Genomic DNA, 25,000 nt, shown 5'->3' on the forward strand with positions numbered 1-25,000 from the left:
AGTGCCATAATGCAAAAATATTCTTTTCTACTCTAGGCACAAGACCCGGAATTTTTGGGGAGGGGGCCTGTCGATTAGATCGACCCCAGTATGCAACTGGTACTTGATTTATCGACCTCGAAAGGATGAAAGGCAAAGTCGACCTCGGCGGGATTTGAATTCAGAACGTAAAGACAGCTGAAATACCGCTCAGCATTTCGCCAGCTCGTCGCCTTATAATGCAAAAATATTGGAAAGGAAATTAGCCACTTTTGCGTTGCTGAAATAGAGAGCCCTGTACCCAAAGAAACGCCAAATATACTCCACTGGTCTCCCTGTCAAAAACACAACAACCTACATTGCATTTTCCGAACGAACATTGAAAATACACCTACACCAGAAAAATGGCTCATTCATTCTTCGCATCTTTGAAATTGTCACAGCATTATCAAGGAATATTTGAAATGCAAGAAACAACGGAGAGACTATCAGCGTCTCAAGAAGGTTATTGTTAGATAAAAGTTTTAAGAACAGATGACATCATCCAGGGCTAAAAAGAAACTCTATCAAACGGAGAGATAAATCTAATATAGGTCCAACGACTATCTAACAATAGCGCGGCCTTCCAGAAATCTGGTAAAAAAAAGGGCTTTGTTCCGTGTCCGTTCCTGAGTTGATGGATTAAACATTTTAATCGTTTGTTTTGCAGGATTCCTGGTTTTAGATTGTTTCCCCTTTAATTATTTATATTGTTTATAAATTTTGCTACGTTTATTTAAACAAATGTCATGTGCATATATATATATATACATATATATATATATATATATATATATATATATATATATATATATTTATTATATTATATGCGTGCGCGCGCGTTTATGTGCTACACACACATGCATACATGTGTGTGTGCGCATGTATATCTGTCTGTATGTTATTTATTTATTTATTTATTTCTCTTCCACAGCTCTTTTGGGACCAGAAAGAAAAGCAAAAATAACTTTATTAACGAGTTTCATTCCTCAAAGAGGTGAGTCTTATGTATTGTGTCATATCATCATCATCATCATCGAATGCATTATATTCATCATCATCATCACTATCATCATCATCTTTGTATTCCTTATCACCTTTCTATTTTTCAGATTGCACCCTTCATATCATCTCCCTCCCCTTACCCTCACTTCCCACCATCCCATCTTCCCCATATAATCCACCCTCATCAAATCAATGAATCACCATCCACCAACCTCACCACTACCATAGCATCATCGAAACGCCATATCAGATACCCTCTACCCCGACTCTAACTGACAGTTTTCTCCCAAATATCGAACCTACACAACCTATAATTAATCTCGTCCAATCATATCTCTCGTCTAAACACTCACTAATTCTCACGACATTATGACCACCACAGAAGACGAGAGAGAGGAATGGCTTATACAGCAGTGTCCTAGTAGTGTCATCAGCAACCCTCTAGTGGTGTCCAGTGCTAATCTATTGACGGAAATGATGGCTTTCTGGTATTTTTAATGGCTGCATCGGTGTGGTTTTAGCTTCAGTGGAATTGTAGTGGCTTTCCAGTGGCCTTCTCTTGTAATACTGAGCCTGGAGTGGTTCGAGTAGTATCAGCAGGAGTCTGATGGTGTTATTGTAACTATAGTGATTAATACAGTGCCACTAGTGGTATTATTACGATTGTAGTAGTATTATTGTAGCTGCGATTATGTTCTAGTTGGTGTAGTAGTGATGTAGTATCCACAATGGTCTTTTAGTCGGTGTAGAGGTGTTCAGGTGAGTAGTCTATTAAATGAACCCCAGATTTGACTTGAAGTTTATTTTATTGATCTCGGGAGAATTAGACACCGCAAATTGTTTTTAACAATAAGAAATCGGGAGTAAACAATAATGAATATTATTATCTTCAAGTTCTTCGTGAGGGAGGGTCATGAATTGTTTTTTATCCCAGTTTCCCGCCGCAATAAATCAATAAAATGTTTCCTTACAAGAGACTCAGAAGAAACTGATTGATGTTAAAAAAACAAAATCCCCGTCAGATTGAATATAAACAAAAGTGAATATAAGTTCGCGTTTTGTTTATAGCTTAAACATGGGATAGAAGGCAGCGGCTGTGACCTTTTGATGGCAACCATGACCTCTGATAGTAGTAGTGGAAGTGGGAGGATAAGGTGTAGTAAGAAACACGTGACTCGTGTGTTTCCGTAGCAGAGAGTGTTGTGTTGTTGTCTATCTTCTGAGCTAAGAATTAAGAGCTGAACTGAATCTTGAAGGAGAGCAGGGATTATCCGTTCTCGTAATCCCTCTTAGCAGAATCGATAACGCGTCAGATGAAAAGCTTAGCAGAATCGCTTCCGGCTCCCTACGTTCAGAGTTCAAATTCTGCCGAAGTTAACTTTTCCTTTGATGACGGCAAACTGGCAGAATCGTTGGCACGCTGGACAAAATGTTCTGCGGCATCTGTTCCGGCTTTTAGTTTAAATCCCACTGAGGTCGAGTTTGTCTTTCATCTCTTTGGAGGTTCGATAAAATAAAGTACCAGTCAAGTAGTGGGTCGAAATAATTAACTTGCTTCCTCCCCCCCCCCCAAAATTGCTGGACTCTGCAACGAACAGGCGTCGTCTTATTCAGAGGGAATATGGTGACCTGGGTCACCTATCTACCAGGGAAACTGAGTATCTGGCTTTGGAAGCCTTATCGCTTGAGGGAAGGAAAAAAAACCCAATCATTCTTAAGTATTCCTTCAATACCTGGCAGCATTACTTCCCTTGTCTCCATTACTCTTATATATATGAAGGGAAACACATTCCAACGAGTTAGCCTCTGTATGTTCGTAGATAGAAACAACAGCTAAATCTGTCCTCCACAGTCTTAATGGTTTCTTGTATTTGTACAACGTTAGAAATTTGTGGAAAGGGGAAAGAATAATCGACAATATCAACTGCAGTATTCTGATTGGTTCTTTACTTTATCTGAAGGATGAAAGGTAAAACCACCTTTGAAAAAAAAAGCGAAAGTCTTGGCAGGATAAGATACCACTATCAAAATCCTAAAAGGACATGTTGTATAACATTGATCTTAGATTACGCTTAAAAAGACAGGATGGTCAGGGATGGAATTTCTTTGGAATTAAATAAACTCGATCGGGACTGATTTTGAGGCTAAATCACGAAGAGTAACAACAAACTTTATTTACCTTAAAATGCACCAAAAGAAGGAAAGACCAACCCTTAAGTAAGACTCTGAAGACAAGCTAACTCTCAAACGAAAGCTAAGACTCTGAAGACAAGCTAACTCTCAAACGAAAGCCAAGACTCTGAAGACAAGCTAACTCTCAAACGAAAGCCAAGACTCCGAAGACAAGCTAACTCTCAAACGAAAGCCAAGACTCCGAAGACAAGCTAACTCTCAAACGAAACCCATAACAAGCAAAGCAAAAAGGGGCCACAAGATAATCTGGATCTCGTACAATAAAAAAATATCTAAATTTTCCTTCTAAGCCTTCTCTGCGTTCCTCGTAAAAAGAATGTTCTTGAATTGCGAATCAAATGATTATGTGCTTATTCCAAAGGGCAGTCCAACTTAATAGTTACATGATGTGTCATTCAATAAATAGAGATTTTGAGTAAAGTGTCCGGATATCTGAAAGGTACCCGAGGTGTTTGAAGTTAGACAAATGTCGATGTTGTCAATACGTCCAGCCGGTACCATTTATTTAAGCTCCTCCCACATTTTCTCAGTAATGTCAACTTTTTTCGACAATTTCAACAGAGTTGTTCAACACTCGTTAAACAACTTCTACATCTTTTTCTCTTTCATCTCTCTTTCTCTCTCTCTCTCTCTCTCTCTCTCTCTCTCTCTCTCTCTCTCTCTCTCTCTCTCTCTCTCTCTCTCTCTCTCTCTCTCTCTCTCTCTCTATCTCTATCTCTCTCTCTCTCTCTCTCTCTCTCTCTCTCTGTCACTTTCCCCACTCTTTCTCTCTCTCTCTCTCTCTCTTCCCTCCTTCTCTCTCTCCCTTTCTCTCTTCCCCAATCTCTTTCTCTCCCGTTCTTCCTTCCCTGAAATATTTTCTCCTTCCTACACATTTATTGACTCATACTATATCTGTCTGTCTATCTATATATCTGTCTGTCTGTCTGTCTGTCTATCTATCTATCTTCTCCTCACCCCCCTCTCTCTCTCTTTCCCTTCTCATTCCAACTCTTAAACCAACAATTTTTCTTTCTCTCCGACTCTTTCGCTTTCTTTTATATACACATCATTCTCACTCACTCTCTTTCTCTCTCTCTCTTAACTTTCCTTTCTCGTTATCACAAACTTTAACTTATGTTATTCTTATTCTTACCCTGTCTCTCTGCCTTTCCCTCTCTTCCTTTCTTTATCTCTCTTTTTCACACACACACACACACACACACATACACACAATCTTCCTTTCACTCACGCTCTCTTATACATTCAAACAACACACACTCTCTCTCTTCTCTCCCTTTCTCTCTCTCTCTCAACATTTTTCTTTCTCACTCACCCCTTCTTATTTCATGTCATCTTACCAACCTCTTCCTACTCCTCTCAATAAAGTAGATCGATCAATCGATCTACCATTATTTCTATTTTTTGTCACCATCATTTTCTCATTCACTCACACACACACACACACACACACACACACACACTTAATCCATCTCTTTACCATTCTCTCCTCCTCTCCCCACACCTTCCCTCACACCACCTACTTTTTTTCTTTGTTTTTATCTTTTGTTTTAGTTTCACCTTTGCTTTTATTTAATTTTCTTGTGTGATTTTTCTACACACCCCTCACATACACATGTTTTCTCAGAAACATGCACGCGCGCGTACACACACACACACACACACACACACACACATCAAGAATCCTCATTAACATTAAGCATGGTGGATTTTCGTAGCTGTTTTATTATTATTATTGTTGTTCATGGTGTTTGTTGCTCCTGTTTAGTCCTAGGTCGCTCGACTTTGGTTTCATCAATCTTACTACTACTTCTACTACTACTACTACTATTGAATAAAAAAAGTCTGTAATGTGATCAGGTGCATTAATGAATTTAATTAATAATGATGGTAATGATTATGATAATTGTAGTGATACTGGTGATGACGACTTTACTATTAGACATGTGATCTGTTGCATTCCACCTTTCTCACTCAGAGTCTATCTATCTATCTACATTGCGTACATACATCGACATATATGCATATATATGTATATACATATATGTGCATATACGAGGGTGAGTCAAAAAATAATGCCATTTTGTTTCGGACAGGTATAATTACCAACACAGGAACATGTATCATACATCGAAATGAAGCTGGTCCTCTGTGGATCCCATCCCTACTTCTCAACACAGTCACCGTTTCTCTCAATAGCAATGTTCCACCTTCAAATGAGAGCATGAATCCCTGCCTTGTAAAATTCTGTTGACTGTCCTTTGAGCCACTTCTTCACTACAGTTTTCACTTCCTTGTCACTGGAATAATATTTGCCTCTCAAACCCTTTTTCATGGGACCGAAGGGATGATAGTCTGAAGGCGCTAAATTATTCCAGTGATGAGGAAGAGAAAACTGTAGTGAAGAAGTGGCTCAAAGAACAGTCAACAGAATTTTACGGGGCAGGGATACATGCTCTCATTCGAAGGTGGAACATTGCTATTGAGAGAAACGGTGACTGTGTTGAGAAGTAGGGATGTGATCCACAGAGGACCAGCTTCATTTTGATGTATGATACATGTTCCTGTGTTGGTGATTATACCTGTCCTAAACAAAATGGCAATACTTTTTGATTCACCCTCGTATATATATATATATATATATATATATATATATATATATCATTATAGACATTTGACTATCATATACACATGCATACACATACATAAATATAATGTAAGCATATATGTATATATATACATATGTATATATATACATATGTATATATATACATATGTATGTATATACATACATATGTATATAAAAGTGTATATGTATAATATAGATGATATATAGATTTATAGACGGATATACATATATACATATAACCACATTGTTCCGGGTTCAGTCTCACTGCGTGGCACCTTGGGCAAGTGCCTTCTACTATAGTCTCGACCCGATCAAAGCCTTGTTAGTAGATTTGGTAGGTGGAAACTGAAAGAAGCCTGTCTATATATATATATATATATATGACAGGCTTATATATATATGTGTGCGTGTTTCTTTGTATCCGGTTTTGTCCCCCCTCATCACCGCTTTACAACCAGTTTTCGTGAGTTTATGTCCCCCTATCTAGTAGTTCGGCAAAATATATCGATAGAATAAGTACCAGGCTTTAAAAATAAGTATTGGGGTCGATTCATTCGGCTAAAAATACATTCAAGGCGGTGTTCCAGCATGGCCGCAAATGACTGAAACAAGTAAAAGATAAAGGACACACACACACACACACACACAAACAATAACTTAACTTTGATATGTTTCGGCCAAAGATTGGCCCAGGCTATGTCTAACTTAAGTGCATCAACTGATGTGTGTGTGTGTGTGTGTGTGTTGTATACATACATCCATATGCATTTATAAACATATATTCAGATAATGCTTAGCTATGCTCTGTATAAATAAATTTCAAATATAAACGTGTGTGTGTGTGTGTGTGTGTGTGTGTGTGTGTGTGTGTGTGTGTGTGTGTGTGTGTGTGTGTGTGTGTGTGTGTGTGTGTGTGTGTGTGTGTGTGTGTGTGTAAATCTACACGTGTCCTACTAACACCAACACCACCAGTATTTCTGCACTCCGTGGAAAACCTGACACCACCACCACCACCACTACTGCTACTGCTACTATCGTCCTAATCACTACTACCACTCCCACAACCGGAATAATTACTACCATTACCACCTCGAAATCATTACTACCACCACCACCACCTTCACCCAGCACCACCATCACCACCCTCATTTCTACCACCACAATCATACTACAACAGCAACAATCCCAACGACTAATCATTACTATGTCATTAAACACATAGTCAAAGATCAAACAGTTGTGTGTAAACACCATCCGTGACACAGGTGCCAAAAAAGGTGAAGCTTTCGAGAGACGCTGGGATTTGAAACCCAGGTACCTCAGTCTATATACAAGCATAAATATATAAGTATAAATATATATATTTATACACAAATAATTATACATATAATAGATAAATATACACACACATACATGCACACATACATACATACACACATGCATGAATATCAATGCGTGTGAGGAATGTATATATTTTTGTTTAAAGGAACAACATCAGAAACACTGTCTGCCAAAATGGATGTGAAGAATATAACAAAGCCATATCTATGGATTACCCCGTAATGGAGATTACAATATTAAGATAATCCCTTGGATTCTACCGACGATACTATCATTCATTTTTACTTTGTTCTTCTTTTGAGTGTGTATATATATCTTTGTTTTTATACATACATAACAAGTTATATATATATTATCTATACAAATCATATATATATATACAAATTATATATAATTTCCACTTACATATAAATACGCACGCGTATACACACATATACATCGATATATATATATATACACACATATACATCGATATATATATATATATACACATATATAAATTTTCTAACAGAAATTCGGGAGAGAAAACCGGTGAAAGAAACCAAACAACAGTTGGACAATATTTTAGGGTAAGTTGCTCATAAATATTTTTTTGGAATCTAATCAATTGCTTTCTTTCTTCCTTCTTGTACATACATGTATATGTGTGTATTATATATGTGAATATGTGTGTGTGTGTGTACTTCATTAAGTTATACACGCACGTGTGTGTGTGTGTGTATATACATATATATATATATATATATATATATAATCAGAGTAAGCTCATAAATGTGAAATAAGGTGGGAAAATAGTACTCGAATACCGGAGGTAGAGTAATACGCTTTATTAATAAAGCTGCAAAGACAAAACCAAAACTTCCCGACGAACGGGGACGTGAAACTCTGAGTAACAGTTTTTGTGATGTCTTTGCAGCTTTTAAGAAAGTGTGTGTGCGAGTGTGTGTGTGTATATATATATATGTGTGTGTGTGTGTGTGTGTGAGAGAGAGCTATAGATAGATAGATAGATAGACGAACGTGTATAAGTCTAGTGTTGTAAGCACGAGTACCTATTACAAAGGAACAAAGTACCCTCTACATTTCTTACTGAATCGATTTTACGGAAACCATTAAAATGTTCCATTCTAGAATTCTCTCAGATGGAAATCTTCGGAGCGACCCTTTCATCTGGTTTATACTCATATGCGTGCACATGGTTGCACGTACATTCCTCTCTCTGCTCGAGTGCGTGTGTAAGAGTGGCTGCAGATAATAACTACGTAGGATTAGGATTTCGTAATAAACGCATTAAAAATTCGTCTAAACACAAGATATTCCTCACTAATAGTGCTCAACAAAATCAAATTTGATTTCAATAAGGATCATGTTTGTCTACATAAAATGGGAAAACTGGAGATCAATAGCTGTGTGTGTGTGTAGGAAGGTGCGTGCGAGCGTGCGTGTGTATGTATGTATATATGTGTATTTATATATTTATGTCTGTATGTATGTTGTTCCAAGAAACATTTCATAGAAACTCTGAGACGCATCATCAATTATGTTTTTGGAGGTCTTTGAAGATTACGGGTTCTGTCTTTATCCACAGATTACGGGTTCTGTCTTTATCCCCTTAGCTGACCTCGCCAAGACCGGAATTAATCCCCGTAGCCGCCCCTTGCAAATCTATAGCAGCAAACCACCGCTGTAACCAATTCATCTATAGCTTTCCAGTGGCCATATGTGCATTTCTACACACACACACATATATATATGTAGGGGTTGTCTCCTCCTTATGCAGAATTTGACCACCTCTTGTACTTATTCCTTAGATCCATCACACATTGTCTGGTTTTTTAAACCAGGCATTGTATTGAAAAACACCCACATAGATTGCATATCTGATTTGGACCACCAAGAGCTGCAGTTAAGATCTGATCTTTGTGGATCTTAAAATATCTTTTGAGGCCTCTTTTAGATTTGCAGACCTTATGGCATACACGGCATTGAAAGGTATGCACAGACAGATAGGCAGAGTAGTTAGTGGAGGTTGGTTTTTCATCGGTCCGCAAGTGAGATTTAAACCCAGAAAAAGAAAGGCATGGTCTGTCACAAACGACCGTAATCCTAACGATGCCAAACGGTTCAATATATTCAAATCTCAAACCTCCTGGCATTTTATGGTTTATAAATATATTATGCCCGTCTCGCAGCCTTCTTCAGGAAATATTAATTGCTGTGCATAATAAAGTGTTTACAGGATTGCACCAATTAGTATGTCACGCATTATAAAATACAATGAAATATTCACAAATCAATTGTATAATGCATATAATGCATATTGGTGCAGACATATACGCAATTTATAATGCATTAAAATCGTGTGTGTACGTGTACGTTATATACACACACACACATATATATATTTATTTATATAGTGAAATCGAACATTAGAAAAAACAAGCAGCAAAATGACGTATGTATGGCGTGTATTAGGTTGGCGCTCAAAAAAAGTGGAAAAAAGAATGGGTTTTTTACGCTTCGAGCTCTTCATCTGAAAGGACAAAAGAAGGGTTCGGAGAAGTCCAGGAAAGCACATTTTTAGCTTGATGTAGATGAAGCTATTAATATAGCAAGTAAATTGAAAACTCTGAAAAGGACCGCAAAACTGTAAAATTCATTTTATATTTACTTTCTGCGACCTGAGTATTGAAACAACTTTGCTAAAACTACCTCAGCGATCGGGACACAACGGAATAAGATGCAATAGATATAAAATTTAAAATAAATTTTGCAGCGTTGCCAAAGTCATGATGTAACTTGATGCAACTGTTTCCGTTTCAATGTCCTCTCTCTGAGTCAGGCAATAGAGGAGTGATTCAGAGATATATTCAAATATGGACAGAGAGACAGACATACAAATAGATATATATATAGAGAGAAAGGGAGTGGGAGAGAGATAAAATACAGACAGACAAACAAATAAAGAGAGGGAGGTGAAATAGACAGGCAGACAGATAGCTAGAGAGAGAGGGGGAGGGAAAGGGAGAGAGATCAAATAGATAGATAGATAGATAGATAAAGGCATCAATGAATGGTGCGTGTGTGTATTCTTTTGTGACTTGGTTAAAGAAGCCGAAATAGAAGAAATGAATTAAAAACCTGAAAACTTTTTATTGATTTAAAATATCATGCATAGTCTGTCACCAGGACAGATTGAAACAATTTTCCCTTCCTTCCTTAATAAAACTACTACTACTACTGCTAGTAGTAGTAGGTTGAAGGTATTGAAAGATTGGCAGAAAACATTTTCTCTTTTTCTTTCCTCTTATTTTTGTTTTCTTCATAAAATAAATTTTATGTGAAAATAAAGAAGTTAATTCCCATTGCCCTGAGAATATTGTAATTCATCTCGCATAGTTTCATTTATAAGTATCTGGTGATGTGATGTAGTGAGTTGTATGCCTTTCCTTTTCTTCCGTTTCTTTTTCTCACGATATTTCGGTCCCAAGTGACTTGTATCAAGTAGAAAAAGACAAACAACGTTGTTGTAAGAACAAACAAAAGATCAAGTTCGAATTCAATAAATGGTGTTAGAAAGGGAGATAATTAGCAGAGTTGTTTGAGAGGAACATTAAATACGTCGCCATTTTTGTTCGAGTCTCTTTGTTTACTGAGCTCAAATCCTGTCAATCAAATCCTGGGAGGCAGACTCGATCCATCGCCACCTGGTGACTGTGATTACTGTAGTAGTCTTGGCGATGTTACAGGAACTAATCCAAAGCAGCCACCTGGCGGAATTGTGTGAGCATCGGACGAGGTACCTCACACTATTGGTTCCAATTTCTCACTCTCTGAGTTCAAATCTCGGCCGCCATAACATTGATGTTCCCCCCTTTTCTCGGGGATGGCGGGAGTCGATAAAATAAATACCTCGTTGTATTTGTTTCGGCCCTGTGAGCTCTGAGCTTTACAAATGGACAGCACAACATAATATAAACAAACAATAAATACAAACTTTTATATAATATACAATTATCTCTAACTACAACCACTTTCAAATGTATTCAATTTACTTAAATCAAATGTTTTAACTTGAGACAGTTGTAAGCAATGGAAAATCTTAGGACAAGCACAGCGTCCCCCACAACACTCAATTTATCATATCCTTATAGTATTAAACTTAATCTGTCGTCTTGTTTAACATCGCAGCCTGGCCCTTGGGCAGTATTACTGGACTTCACTCGGTTGTATGTATTCAGGGAAGGCACTTCAATTGGAGGTTAAAATTTCTCTTTCATCTCTGAAGTATCCAGCTGATCTGCGAATGATTGAAAATATCATTTATACGCTTACAGAGTCTAAATTAATTTTTGTATGTCTTGAAATACGTGTTATTCCTAATGTTCTTAAATGGTTAATTTTTACACAACAGTTTCTAAAATAGGGTGAAAGACGACGAAGTGGCGGCACAGTTATCCCGTCGGATCAGATGCCTTCGGTATTTCTTCCGGCTCAATACGCTCTGGGTTCTATTCCTACGGGGGTCAAGAATCTGCCATTCATTCTTTCGGGTTCGATAAAGTTAAGTAACAGTCAAAGGGTGAGATCAATGTCATCGGCTTGGCTCGTTCTCTCATAATTGCTACCCTTGGACCATACAACGATCCAACGTTCCTTTCAGAGGAATGTTAATATCTCGGCTATTTCTACGCCATGGAAATCTGGTAAACGGCGTTACGATTCCAGGGCCAAAGAAAAGTGTTTGCTTTAAATAGGAACAAGTGTTGAAATTTAGGGATCTAGAGGATTAAGTCGACCACAATATTTTGCTGGTATTTTATTTCATTCCAGAAAATAAAACGTAAAGTTGATAACATCGAGAACTGAACTAAGAACGTAAATGTCTCGGACGTCCTCTAAGTGTGGTATTTCAGCAGAAGATTCAATTATTCCACTAACTACAACATCAGCAGTAGCAGCAGCAGCACAAATAAAACAAATAAAGCAAAGTAAACAATAGGCATGGCTGTGGGGTCAAGAAGCTCGCTTTGCAGCCACAAGGTTTCAGGTTCAGTCCCACTATTCGGCACCTGTGCCAAGTGTTTCCCACTATAGGTCCGAGTCGATCAATACCTTGAGAGTGATTTTGGTAGACAGAAACTGTAAGGAAGCCCATCGTATTATATATACATGTGTATGGTAATCTTCAAGTTTAAAGAGGTAAAAAAGTAAATAAAAATACAAGGGAAATAACTTAACGTCTTACTAGTATTATCCGTACAATCTGAAATGTGTTTTCTTTTTTTTTTTAGCTGTTTATAAATAAATCACACACGTGATTGAATATCATAGTAGCGGCGGAATTCAACTCCAAAAGAAAAAACATTCGTTTATATTTTGGCTGCCATTTCTGAAGTTTATAATGTTGAGTAGGTGAATTTCTAGAACTGCATGCTGAACCTCACTCTGCAAACCATTTCGTTTCCGTTTTGGAAAAGGAAAAAACATTTGAAACTTTTATAAGAAAAAATTCCGTCGCATGCTGTTTTAGAAAAAAAAAACGTGTGTGATTTATTTAGAAACAGCTAAAAAAAAAAGCACATTTCAAAGTAGTACGGATAATACTAGTAAGACGTTAAATTATTTCCCTTGTATTTTTATTTACTTTTTTTACCTCCCTAAACTTGAAGATTACCCGTGTGTATGTGTGCTTTGTTCTGAAATCGTTTATTAAAAAGAAAACGAAAATCCATTTGTTAGATTTCTTACAACACGGAGCTTACTAAAATAACGAAGCAAAGAAACGGGTTAAAACCGCAGCTCCTAATGGTTAGATATTTCGGATAAGAGAAATAATAGAAGGGAGAAAACTAATGGTTTTTGGACGGTTAGTGAGTGGTAGAGACGGTTATTCTACGGTTCCTAGTGTATTACTGGTTTCTATTTCTTAATCTAATACCCAAATAAAATAACGAATAAAAACAATATTATAATTTAAACATAAGTTTCTTTTTTTTCCTATAGATTTTGATAGAATTTTCTAGAAAAAGAGACCTGCTCAGATAAATTATTGGTGCCGTTCAATAAGTTAGACACGTATTATTATTAATATAAATGCGCATGCGCCAAAGCAGGTCAGGAAAAAAATATAGTGCAATGTTACGCTAACGTTTATCTCCCTTTACACGTAAGTAAACTTCAACAGTCAGATTACACATCCGTTGAGGAACAATGAGTGAATAAACGGCTGATTATTGATAAACGTTTAATAGTAAAAGAGTAAAATTAATTAAAGTATATTTAACTTATTTGTAATTTCTTTGAACGTGTAACTCTTTCGTATTAACTGATCGGTGTATTCCTGGGATATTGTTTTGTTTCTTCAAAATCAATTCCTTCTAATTAAAAGATACTTTTACATAATTAAAACGGATATCGACAACATACAGACATAACGAAATTAGAGAAATTACATTTATACAGCGCCATAATCACCTTTTTAAATGTTAAAATAACAGTAATGGGAAAATATTACTGATTGTATCAAAGGAAGTTAACTTGTGTATAGCCTGTCTATCTATCTTCTCATCTATCTATCTTCTTATCTCTCTTTCTCTCTCTCTCTCTCTCTCTCTCTCTCTCTCTCTCGTGTTATATATATACATATATATATAATCAAATCTTTTGCTAAAGGCTAAAAATACTTGATACAGTCGCACTGTTTGTAGCTAAACCATTAAAAGTTATTTACTATTTGGAGTCTTACATGAACTAGATAACAAGAACCTTTTGGAATGAAATTTTTATACTGTGAGTGTAAGCGCTTCCGTTTTTTAATTTTTCAAACACACGTGTTGCATACATATGTGTGTGTGTGTGTGTGTGTGTGTGTATACATGTGTATATATATATATATATATATATATATAATGTATGTATATATATATTTGTATGTATATATGTATATATATGTATATGTATGTATATATATATGTATGTATATTTTGCTCCAGTCCATTCAGCTGTAAATGAGTTCCAGAAATAACTGGGGAAATTAACTCTGCGAGGGACTGGTGTCCCATCCAGTGTGAGGGAGTTTTGTAATCTCAGTCATTTACATGCCATAGAAACCGGGTTAAGTTCGTCTTTTGTGTCGTCCTGGGACACATGACAAGACCTAAGTCTGTGTCTAAGCCCTTTATCATCCTGTCCCCCCTCCTCCTCCTTAAATACTTTTGAAATAATATTTTATAAATATTTTTCTTTTGTTTACTGTTTCGTTTATTTTTGTTTTTATAAAATTTATTTACTGATTCATTTTTTAATATTTTTATGTTTTATTTACTGATTATTTTTATTTTCTATTTTATTTTTTTATTTTCCTTTTTCTTCTTCTTCTTCGGCGACTCCTCTTCCCGAATCCTCCATGCCCATCGTCCTCTTCCATGGCAGAATTCCTTGACAGATCTTCTCAACAAAATGAGCTCAGCCGATCCACATTTTATCAGGTAATCACAGAGTTCTTTTATGTTGTTCGTGTTTCTTACTTCATCTTTAAACAAAACAAACAAAAAAAAACTGATGTGTGATCAAAGATGTTCCAGCAGTGGATATCTCTTCTAGTTTTTTTATCAGGCATAGTGTATTTAGGACTACATTATCTAATGTTGCCTTCTTTCTTGTTATTCTTAGCCACAAGTCAGTTCTAATCCAATAAATCTCTACTCAAAGATGTTACATTTGTAACTATCCTGTCATTTATGATAGGGAAAAGTATGCCTAGGACTACATTTTCTAATAGATCCTTCCTTTTGTGTTGTTTGATCCTATGTCAGTCCTAGTCCATTTAATCGATGATCAGAGATGACCCAGTCACGATCATCCGATCTTCTTTGAAACATGCTTAAGATAACACTATTGTGTGCACCCTTCCTTTATAGGATTTGGAGAAAATTTGGTAGCTATTTCTAGCAAGTCGAACGACCGTGCAAAGGTTCCCTTTTTAACTATTGTTGTCTCCTTTAATTAGCAACATTATTAAATTTCTATTCTATTTTTTTTTCTGGTTTAATCACCCGAAAAAAAGTCATTCGCCCTAAGTCTTTAAAGTCGTTTCAGTCGGCGAGAATAATGTGGTAAGTTTTTATGGCACAATGTGACTCAGACGAGGATTTTAGCGGTGGAGGTGGCGGGGGGGGGGGCGATCTGAAGAGAAAGAATTGTTTTTTTTTTTGGGTGTTATGTTTGTAAAGAAGGGGTGACAGAGTATGAGGAGTGGCGAGAGGAGGAATTAGAACGTGAGCCTGGGCGGAGGTAATATGTAGAGAATTAATTCAAAAGGAAAATAGGATTGGGGAGAGAAAGTAGTTTGTCCGAAGTTTAATAAGGGGCAAGTGGTATGGATGACGAGAAGAGAAGAAACGTGTGAGACTTGAACGCAAGATGCAGCTAATTGGTTCATAAGAACTACGCTGCTGCTGCTGTTGTTGATGATGATGATGAGGAGGAGGAGGAGGAGGGGGAAGAAGATGAGAAGGAGGATCTAGTTGGTGGTGGTGGTGGTGGTGGTGGTAAGGAAGATGATGATGATCTGTATACGTGCATGTGTGAATGTGTTTCATTTCTGTGATCTTTTACTCCCACTTTCCTTCCTTTTCCCCTCCTCCTTCTGCTTTTGTTGATTTATCAGGAGTGTAAATCAACGAGGGAGACAAATCATAGCTAAAACCTTTCAGAAGGTTTTTGGGGGGAAAGAAAGACAGGTCAAAATAAGATTTTTAAAAAACCTAGCTGAAACCTATTGAAAAACAAAATGGTTAAACTTGCCATTATCCAAATTTAAAAAGAGAATAAATTTCTCATCAAAAATAAGGAAAATTTAGAAAAGAAAGCCCATAGGGAAATCTTTTTTACTCTAGGCACAAGGTCCGAGATTTTTGGGGAGGGGGCTAGTCGATTAGATCGACCCCAGTACGCAACTGGTACTTAATTTATTGACCCCGAAAGGATGAAAGGCAAAATCGACCTCGGCGGAATTTGAACTCGGTGTGCTAACGTTTCTGCCAGTTCGCCGCCTTGCCTGAGGAAGTATTGCAATATCTTAGCTAAATTCTCTTTAAAAGACTTCAGACCAAACCTAGTGAAAGAAGAAAACTAAGCAAAATCCTTCTTCATTTGACAATTCTTTTAAAAATTCAGTTCAATTTTACACTTTCTAGAAAAGTTGCCAGAATGAATATATTTATTTTTTCAGTAAAATATTTCACAAAATGCTAAGTAAATTTGTCAACGTGTGAACAAATCGAATATCTCGTCATATGATAACTTGTATTTCAAGTTAAACAAATAAAAACATTCTAATAAAATTCCAATAAAATGAATAAAGAAGTATAAAGAAAATTCTTTAGATTATATTCACTTTTGCTCATAAAATCATTTTTCTTTTATTTTATTGGCGAATTTAACTGGGTGGCCCGTGGTTAATGCGTTTCGGGGCGTGTTGTATGGAAGACTTAGACGGATCGGGTCATAGCACGCAAAGATGACAGGTGATTTTATCACACACACATATACATACATACATACATACATACATACATACATACATACATACATACCACTTCAGCCATGTATATGAATGGAAACAACTAGAAGAACTAGATTAAGAAGAATTAGATTAAGAACTAGATTAAGAAGAAGACACTTGCCTCACATTTTATTAAAAGGAGTTTTAAATTGCTTTTACAAATTCAATTTTTATAAAATGTACAGGATTTTAAAATGAATGGGAATAAAGGAACATTTTTTAAAATATAACCGCGCAGATGTAACATTCAAAAACACCATAGAATTAAACACACACATACACATGTATACATATGTGTGGGTACGTATATATATATATATATAATTTGAAGATAAGCAACAAAAATTCAATAGGTTATAGCAGTACGTATTGAATTTTTGTTGCTTATCTTCAAATTTTATTCACCAAATCTCTTGATTTTGTTTTTGGTTTTTATCCTACCAAATTCTGGTGCCTCAAACATTTTAAGTACCACATTTAATCTTTTGATTAAATCTATACTATTATTATTATATATATATATATATATATATATATATATATATATATACATACATACACGGATATGTGTACAGGGAAATGTGGCTATTTACTCCTTGCAAGGAAATGTCGGTGTAGATAGCTTGTATGCGTAGAGTTTATGTACACATTAACTCATCACTATTCACTAAACACTCATTCAAAATCCCACCATCAGGATTTCACTCATATCCACACCTACAAAAGATCATAGCGTTACTAATTACGGATACACCATACCCGTTATACCGGCATTAACTATACGGGTGGGCGTCGGGATTTACCAAAATCTTACACAAAATGTACACATCCATATAAATAAATATGCACACACACACACACACACACACACACACACACACACACACACATTCGCATATAGATACTCAAAACATTCACAATTAAATATAGACATGCATTACTTACTTTTTCACTTGGCTCAGTCAATTGACTGCGGTCATATTGGGACACCACCATTCAAAATGAAAGTTACCTCTGCATTTGAGGGCACAACTTCGAAAGTCAGCATTTCTCCCAACTTTTCAATAAAGAACGCGGAAGGTGTTGCCTTTAAACACGGCCTGCAAGCCGACCACCGTGCCACCATAGGGCGGGGGAAAAGAGCCCACGAATGTAGGTGTATATGCATTCATATATCTTGTATCTTTTATACAGTCAATGGAATGCGGTCATGCTGGGGCACCGCCTTGAACGGTTTTGGTCGATCGAATTGAGCTCAAGACGTATTTTCTAAAATCCGGCAATTTATGCTATCGACCTCTTTTGGTTGTCAAGCGATGGTTGGAGCACAAACTCAGACACACAAATACATACTGTGTTTATATAGGACTTGACATAGAATAAGCATTAAGATGTACACGCACGACACACACACACACGTATATACGGAAACACACGCACAAACGCACGCATGCACATACCAATACACGTACGTAGGTCTACATAAGCGTGCACACAAGAGAGAGAGAAAGACAGAGAAATCATGTAGGGGTGAGAGAGAGAGAGAGAGAGAGATAGATAGATAGAGAGAGAGAGAGAGAGAGAGAGAGAGAGAGAGAGAGTAAACAATAGAAAATGGGTCTCCGTCACTTTAGACGCTAAGTGTCCCAGGCTTTCGTTCAAACGAATTATTTATTCATTAAATAAATAATTGGTGGCTGGGTATTCCTAAGACATACTAAAAATGTAATTCTCTGAAAGCATCAGTGTGAGTGTTTGCCTTTTAATTGTGGATGCACTTCATACGCCCACCGGGTGGTTAAAGCCTCCATCCACCCAGTTTCACTGAGTAAGCGTGGATTAAATGAAATCTGTGGAACAAGTTACTTGTTCGACGCAGCGCACTAAGACTGAACGCTGAACCTTATGACTGCAAAGCAAATCCCTCAACCATCCGGTCACACAAACACACACACACGCATAAAATCATACACACATACACATAAACGCAATGATACACACACGCACACATACAAACACTAAAAGTAAGGTTTTATGTTCGCTACACTAACCTTAAAAACTCATACAAACATGTTGAATCTCTCTCTCCCTCCCTCCCTCTCTCAGCCTCTCTCTCTCTCCCTCCCTCCCTCTCTCAGCCTCTCTCTCTCTCCCTCCCTCCCTCTCTCAGCCTCTCTCTCTCTCTCTCTCTCACACACACGCACATACCCATTAAGGCTCGCACAAAACCACAAATATAAAGGTAAACACAGGCCCACATATACACACAGTGTACCAACATTTTTAAACAGAAACCTACACACACACACACACACATACACTCACACACACGCGCATACACATACCTTCACCATAATCCTACACTTATTAAGAACAAGTAAAAATGTTCAAATAAACATTCACACACACACACACACACACTTTCACACAACACCAATGAGAAAGGTTACATACCTACAGTCAAAACAAACACTTGCTAAACAAGCTTACACACACACACACACACACACATACACATGCACACATACACACAAGCCTACACTCATTAAAGCACATCCACCGCTACCCTCCCACCCCACTTCCACCACTCCCAGATCTTACACCCAGACACATTTCTTTGCCCATATAAGGAAACTCAATGTTTACGTAAAAGGTTCTTAAGTTAAAGACGTGATTAATTTGCCTTCGACGCTGATCAAGGATACATCATCACATTCAGCTGATCGATTGGTCATCGTTATTCTATCGATATTATCATTATTAATAGAATAATTCTATGATTAGTTTGGAACACAGCTACAAGCCATGGTCTTTCCACCGACATCTCAGCTGGGGTCAGTAATTGCAATTTCTATATTATTATTATTATTATTATTATTATCATTATTATTATTATTATCATTATTAACCCCTTCCCCCAAATTTCAGGCCTCGTATCTATAGTAGAAATTATTATTATTATTATTATTATTATTATTATTATTATTATTATTATTATTATTATTAGGGCAGCGAGCTGGCGGAATTGTTAGCCCGCTGGGCAAAATGTTTTGTGGCATTCCGTTTGTCTGCGCGTTCTAAGTTCAAATTTCGCCGAGGTCGACTTTGCCTTTTACCTTTTCGGAGTCGATAACTTAAGTACCAGTTGAGTAATGGGTCGATCTAATCAACTAGTCCCCTCCCTCAAATTTCAGGCCTTGTGCCTATAGTAGAAATGACTAGCATTATGATAGGTTTTGGTTTTATTCCAAACTGGCGGAATCGTTAGCACGGCGCGCGAAATGCTTGGCAGCATTTCATCTGTCTCTACGTTCTGCGTTCAAATTCCGCCGAGGTCGACTTTGTCTTTCATCTTTTCGAGGTCAATAAATTAAGTACCAGTTACGTACTGGAGTCGATGTAATCGACTTAATCCCTTCCCCCAAATTTGAGGCCTTGTGTTTCCATTAGAAAGAATTCTTCTTATTATTATTACTATAAAAGGCGGCGAGCTGGCAGAATCGTCAGCACGTTGGGCGAAATGCTGAGCGGTATTTCGTCTGTCTTCCGGTTCTGAGTTCAAATTCTGCTGAGGTCGACTTTGCCTTCCATCCTTTCGGAGTTGATAAAATAAATACCAGTTGAACACTGCGGTCGATGTAATCAACTCATCTTCTCCACCAAAATTGCTTTCCTTGTGGCAAATTTTGAAGCCATTATTATTTTTATAATCCAGTAATCTTATTTTTTATCACGTGCTTTCACTACACTACTGAGCAGAGCTCTATGTGCCTTGGGTATATGCTGTGGTTTATTGTGGTGCTCTTGCTTTCACTGTATTGAAAGTGTTTTACGCAGGATGTGTGTGGTACCTAGTAGAGCTATTTTTCGTATGTTATATATACTTTTAAGTCCTGGTGTTTTTGTTATGTATTTGTCTCAATGTTTTTTTTTTATCATACCTAATACGCCTACTATGATAGGAATTGTTTCTGTTTTTAGAGTCTACATTCGAGTTACCTCTATTTCGTGATCTTTGTATTTTAAAAGTTTCTCCATTTCTTTTAGAGAAACGTTGTTATCTATTGGTATTGATACATCGATTAGAAAGCATTTTTTTCTTGGTGTTCTCTGACAACTATATCGGGCCTATTTGCCTTAATTTCTCTGTCTGTGTGTTTTGGTAATCCCAGAGTATAGTTGCTGTCTTGTTTTCTGTGACCTTTTTTGCCGTGTGTCTATACCATCTTTTTTCTGTTGTTATTCCATAGTGTTGACATAGCTTCCAGTATATATAGGTTCCAACTCTGTCATGTCTGTGAATATATTCCTTCTTAACCAGGACTGGGCAGCCAGAGACTTATTATTATTATTATTGTTGTTATGTTTCACTTTTGCTTTGTACAAGTTGGCTCCAAGTCTCACCCAGAGACCTCAAGAGACAACAACTTAGAAGTTCATGTTGGTGTTATGCCTAGGGTGTCATGTTTTACACATAGTATTACTCTAGAGAAATTAGAGCCCAATTTGTTGTTGTCAGTGTTTTTGTGGGTGTTATTGTGGTTCTAAATGGTTGTTATGGTTGTCCTTGTATTTGTCTCAATTGAGACAAACCCTATATTCCAAGGGGTCAGCTCCTCTATGGTCGCCTCTCATGAGCATACTTCAGGCAAATGAATAAATCCATCGAACCAAAGCCAAGCCATAACCAGCACTGACACATCCCAGACTCGTCGTTATGACAACGTTTCTAGTAATTATTTATCATCCATTATTTTGTAGAAAATATTAATTACAAAATATTGATCCCAAACTATGTGGTCACCATTTTGAAAAATAAAGCTGATTTGACTTCGATCTTTCCATTGATTGGGCTCAAACACTGAACAGCTAAATTGATCGTTAATAGACTGCGATATTTTAGCCTCTACATTCATCGAATTAAACGATAATATTTAAATTCCTCTCTCTCTCTCTCTCTCTCCTTCTCTCTCACTCTCCTTCTCTCTCACTCTCTCCTTCTCTCTCACTCTCTCCTTCTCTCTCTCTCTCTCTCTCTCCTTCTCTCTCACTCTCTCTTTCTCTCTCACTCTCTCTCTCTCTCTTTCTCTCTCTCTCTCTTTCTCTCTCTCACTCTCCTCTCTCCCACTTTCTCTCTGTCGCTGATTTCTTTTTTCTTTCATATGATATTTTTGGTCTTTTATCTTTTACTCGTTTCCCTCATTGGACTGCAACCGTGCCGTGGCACGGTCGGGATGGGATTCGTTGAACAAATCGACACCAGAAAATGTTTTACTGTTACTTTAAGTCTAGTAATTATTTTATCGTCTGTGTTTGTGTTTGTACCAATTAACTTAGCCGTTCGGCAAAAATCGGATAAAATAAGTATCAGACTTAAAGTAATAGTAAAACATTTTCTGGTGTCGATTTGTTCGACGAATCCCATCCCGACCGTGGCACGGCACGGTTGCAGTCCAATGAGCGAAACGAGTAAAAGATAAAAGACCAAAAATATCATATGAAAGAAAAAAGAAATCAGCGACACAGAGAGAGAGGGAGAGAGAGAGATAGAGGATAGTGAGAGAGAAGGAGAGAGTGAGAGAGAGAGGGATTTAAATATTATCGTTTAATTCGATGAATGTAGAGGCTAAAATATCGCAGTCCATTAACGATCAATTTAGCTGTTTGTTGTTCGAGCCCAATCGGTGGAAATATCCAAGTGAAATCAGCTTTCGGTTTCAAAATGGTGACCGCGTAGTTTCGATATGAGGGAAACCTTTGTTAGGAGAAACAAGATTATTCTTCATAAAGAAGTCCAGTTTCTGGAGGGTTGTGTTGAATCAGTGGCTGGTATTCCTGATCGACAACAAAATATTGTCAGTGTTGTGAGGATGAAGGGAAGTCTTTTTTCTAGTTATTGTTGCTGTATTCAAATGTATTTAAATGTATTTAAATGGCAGGGATATAAATAACATTTTACAGTAATTTTTTGCGCATTTCGTTCACAATTAGGGCGAATTTCATTTACATAAATTAAACGAATCCTCTTAAAACAACAAACTGGAGTTTTTATTTACAGATTATTTTGGTGTCTTTCTTTTCAATTGTTTCGACTCTGAGTCACATGAAAAACAGGAGTCAAAACAATGCGGAAAAAAGAAAGTGTTTAAACGTGGGAAACTTCTATGGACGATCTGGATAATTTGCATGTTTCTCTTTACTGACATGTTTGTTTTGTTTTCTATTTTGTTTTTTTCTTTTTCTTTCAAAAAAGACTTAAATGTCACCGTAGCCTGAGTCTAAGACAATGAAAGGGGTTTTTATATGGTCACTGACCTACCAGAAATAATAGTCGAATTTCCTCAAACCACACCGTACTGTCTTCGAAAATAAAAGAGAATAAAATAAAACACGTATTAGATAATTTGGTCCCAGATATGTAAAAAGTCGGGGTGGTCACAACCGGAACGTTTTGATCATAGGCTTGTTATTTGCTTGGTCAGGATTAATTTGGAGTTAAACAACAACTAAAATATTCAAACAAGAAAGCAGGGATTTTATTTGTGCTTTTTTGATTGTTTTTTGGTTTCTCTTCATTATTTTTATTATTTTTTTTGATGGTTGATCTTTGTTTATAAATTTTTGAATTTCGACACTAGGTGGCGGAGTAAAATTACTAAGGTGGCGGTGCATATGTCTTACCTTAATTACGTTGTTTTAATTGTAGAGTTCAAATTACACCATGTTCAAATTCCATGTTCGACTTTGGGCTTCCTACTTTAAGGGGTTTTATTAAATACACATGGCCGTTATAAAAACAGAGCCGCTATTTGTGTCCTTTCACTGTCTTTTCTACTCTTACTACACCCATTAGTCTTACCCACACTTTTATGTCTTCTCTTACCACAAGCACAAATTATATCCTCTCTCTCTCTCTCTCTCTCTCTCTCTCTCTCTCCTACTCTTACTACATCCATCAGTTATATTCTCTTTCTATTCCTATTCTTACCACAACTACCAGTTGTGACCTCTTTCTATCCCTTCTCCTCTTACTACAACCACCAGTTGTGTTCTCTTTGTGACTCTTCTTAAATCACCAGATAACAATGTTGTCACTCGACCGGCCAAAAGAGACAACTAAAATCTTCAATTCGTACGTAATATGGCTGTTAGAATCTGTTGGATTATGGCTAATCTGTGGCTAAAAACATTAGCAACAGCAAGGAAAGACACATCAGATAATGTAGTTGCTGATATACTATGTTGGGATCATAGCTATGATGATGAGAAATAGTATTGGTGGAATGTCCCATTGAAAAAATCAATAAAAGGCAACGTAGAAGACAGGAGGGAAAGTAGTGGAAGTTAATTTCCCAGAAGATGTCAACACAAAGCTATAGATCACTGAAAAAGTAAAACACCTACGCCGAACTATAAAGAAATTTGCAGTTGTTCCAGCCGGATTACAACCTCAAATTTATACCAGCAATTATTGGAGCCCCCACTATATCTAACAGAGAGCCTCAGTACTAGTTTTGTGAATTCAGGTTTCTCAAAACCAGAAAGCAGGAGACTAATTAGATTACAGATACAATCTGTCAATGGAACAATCAAAAGTTATGAAACATTCTAAACGTTTGGCATATAGGTGCATAAGTGCATGTCTAAACATGTGAGATTGTGTGAGTTTACACACACACAAAACATGCAAATCTGAAGATGTCGTAATGCCATATACTTGCAAGAACGCTCCAAAACCAGCAAAAATATATACATATATACACGCACACATACATACATACATGCATGCATGCATGCATACATACATACATGCATATACATACATACATCACCATCTGGCTGATTTGTAAATTCAAATGAAAGAACCTTGCTTCGAAATTGCAGACCGGTTTTGTTTCTTGAGTGAGAAATTTGAGAAATTAGGGCAGTGACACATTTGCATACGCATGCACACTCACGAGTGCACACAATACGTACACACACACACACACACACACACACACACACACACACACACACACACACACACACACACACACACACACACACACACACACACACACACACACACACACACACACACACACATATATATGCATGTATATATATATGCATGTATATATATATATTATGCATGTATATATATATATATATATATATATATACATATATATATATATATATATATATATACATATATATATATATATATGTATACATACATATATGTATGTATGTGATGTTCT

At 36.8% G+C, this 25,000-nt stretch overlaps 1 protein-coding gene across 1 annotated transcript in view; it reads left to right on the forward strand.

Annotated features, from left to right (window-relative positions):
- Window positions 1-25,000, forward strand: part of LOC106873739 (myosin-IIIb) — a 177,470-nt gene that overhangs the window by 138,328 nt on the left and 14,142 nt on the right. The window contains exons 14-16 of the mRNA XM_089363346.1: window positions 953-1,015; window positions 7,698-7,755; window positions 14,621-14,676. Coding sequence (XP_089219472.1) covers window positions 953-1,015; window positions 7,698-7,755; window positions 14,621-14,676 — 177 coding nt within the window. The remainder of the gene's footprint in view (window positions 1-952; window positions 1,016-7,697; window positions 7,756-14,620; window positions 14,677-25,000) is intronic.

The sequence above is a fragment of the Octopus bimaculoides genome, chromosome 15, assembly GCF_046866305.1.
Source record: "Octopus bimaculoides isolate indiv1 chromosome 15, ASM4686630v1, whole genome shotgun sequence".
NCBI classification, from domain to species: Eukaryota; Metazoa; Mollusca; class Cephalopoda; order Octopoda; family Octopodidae; genus Octopus; species Octopus bimaculoides.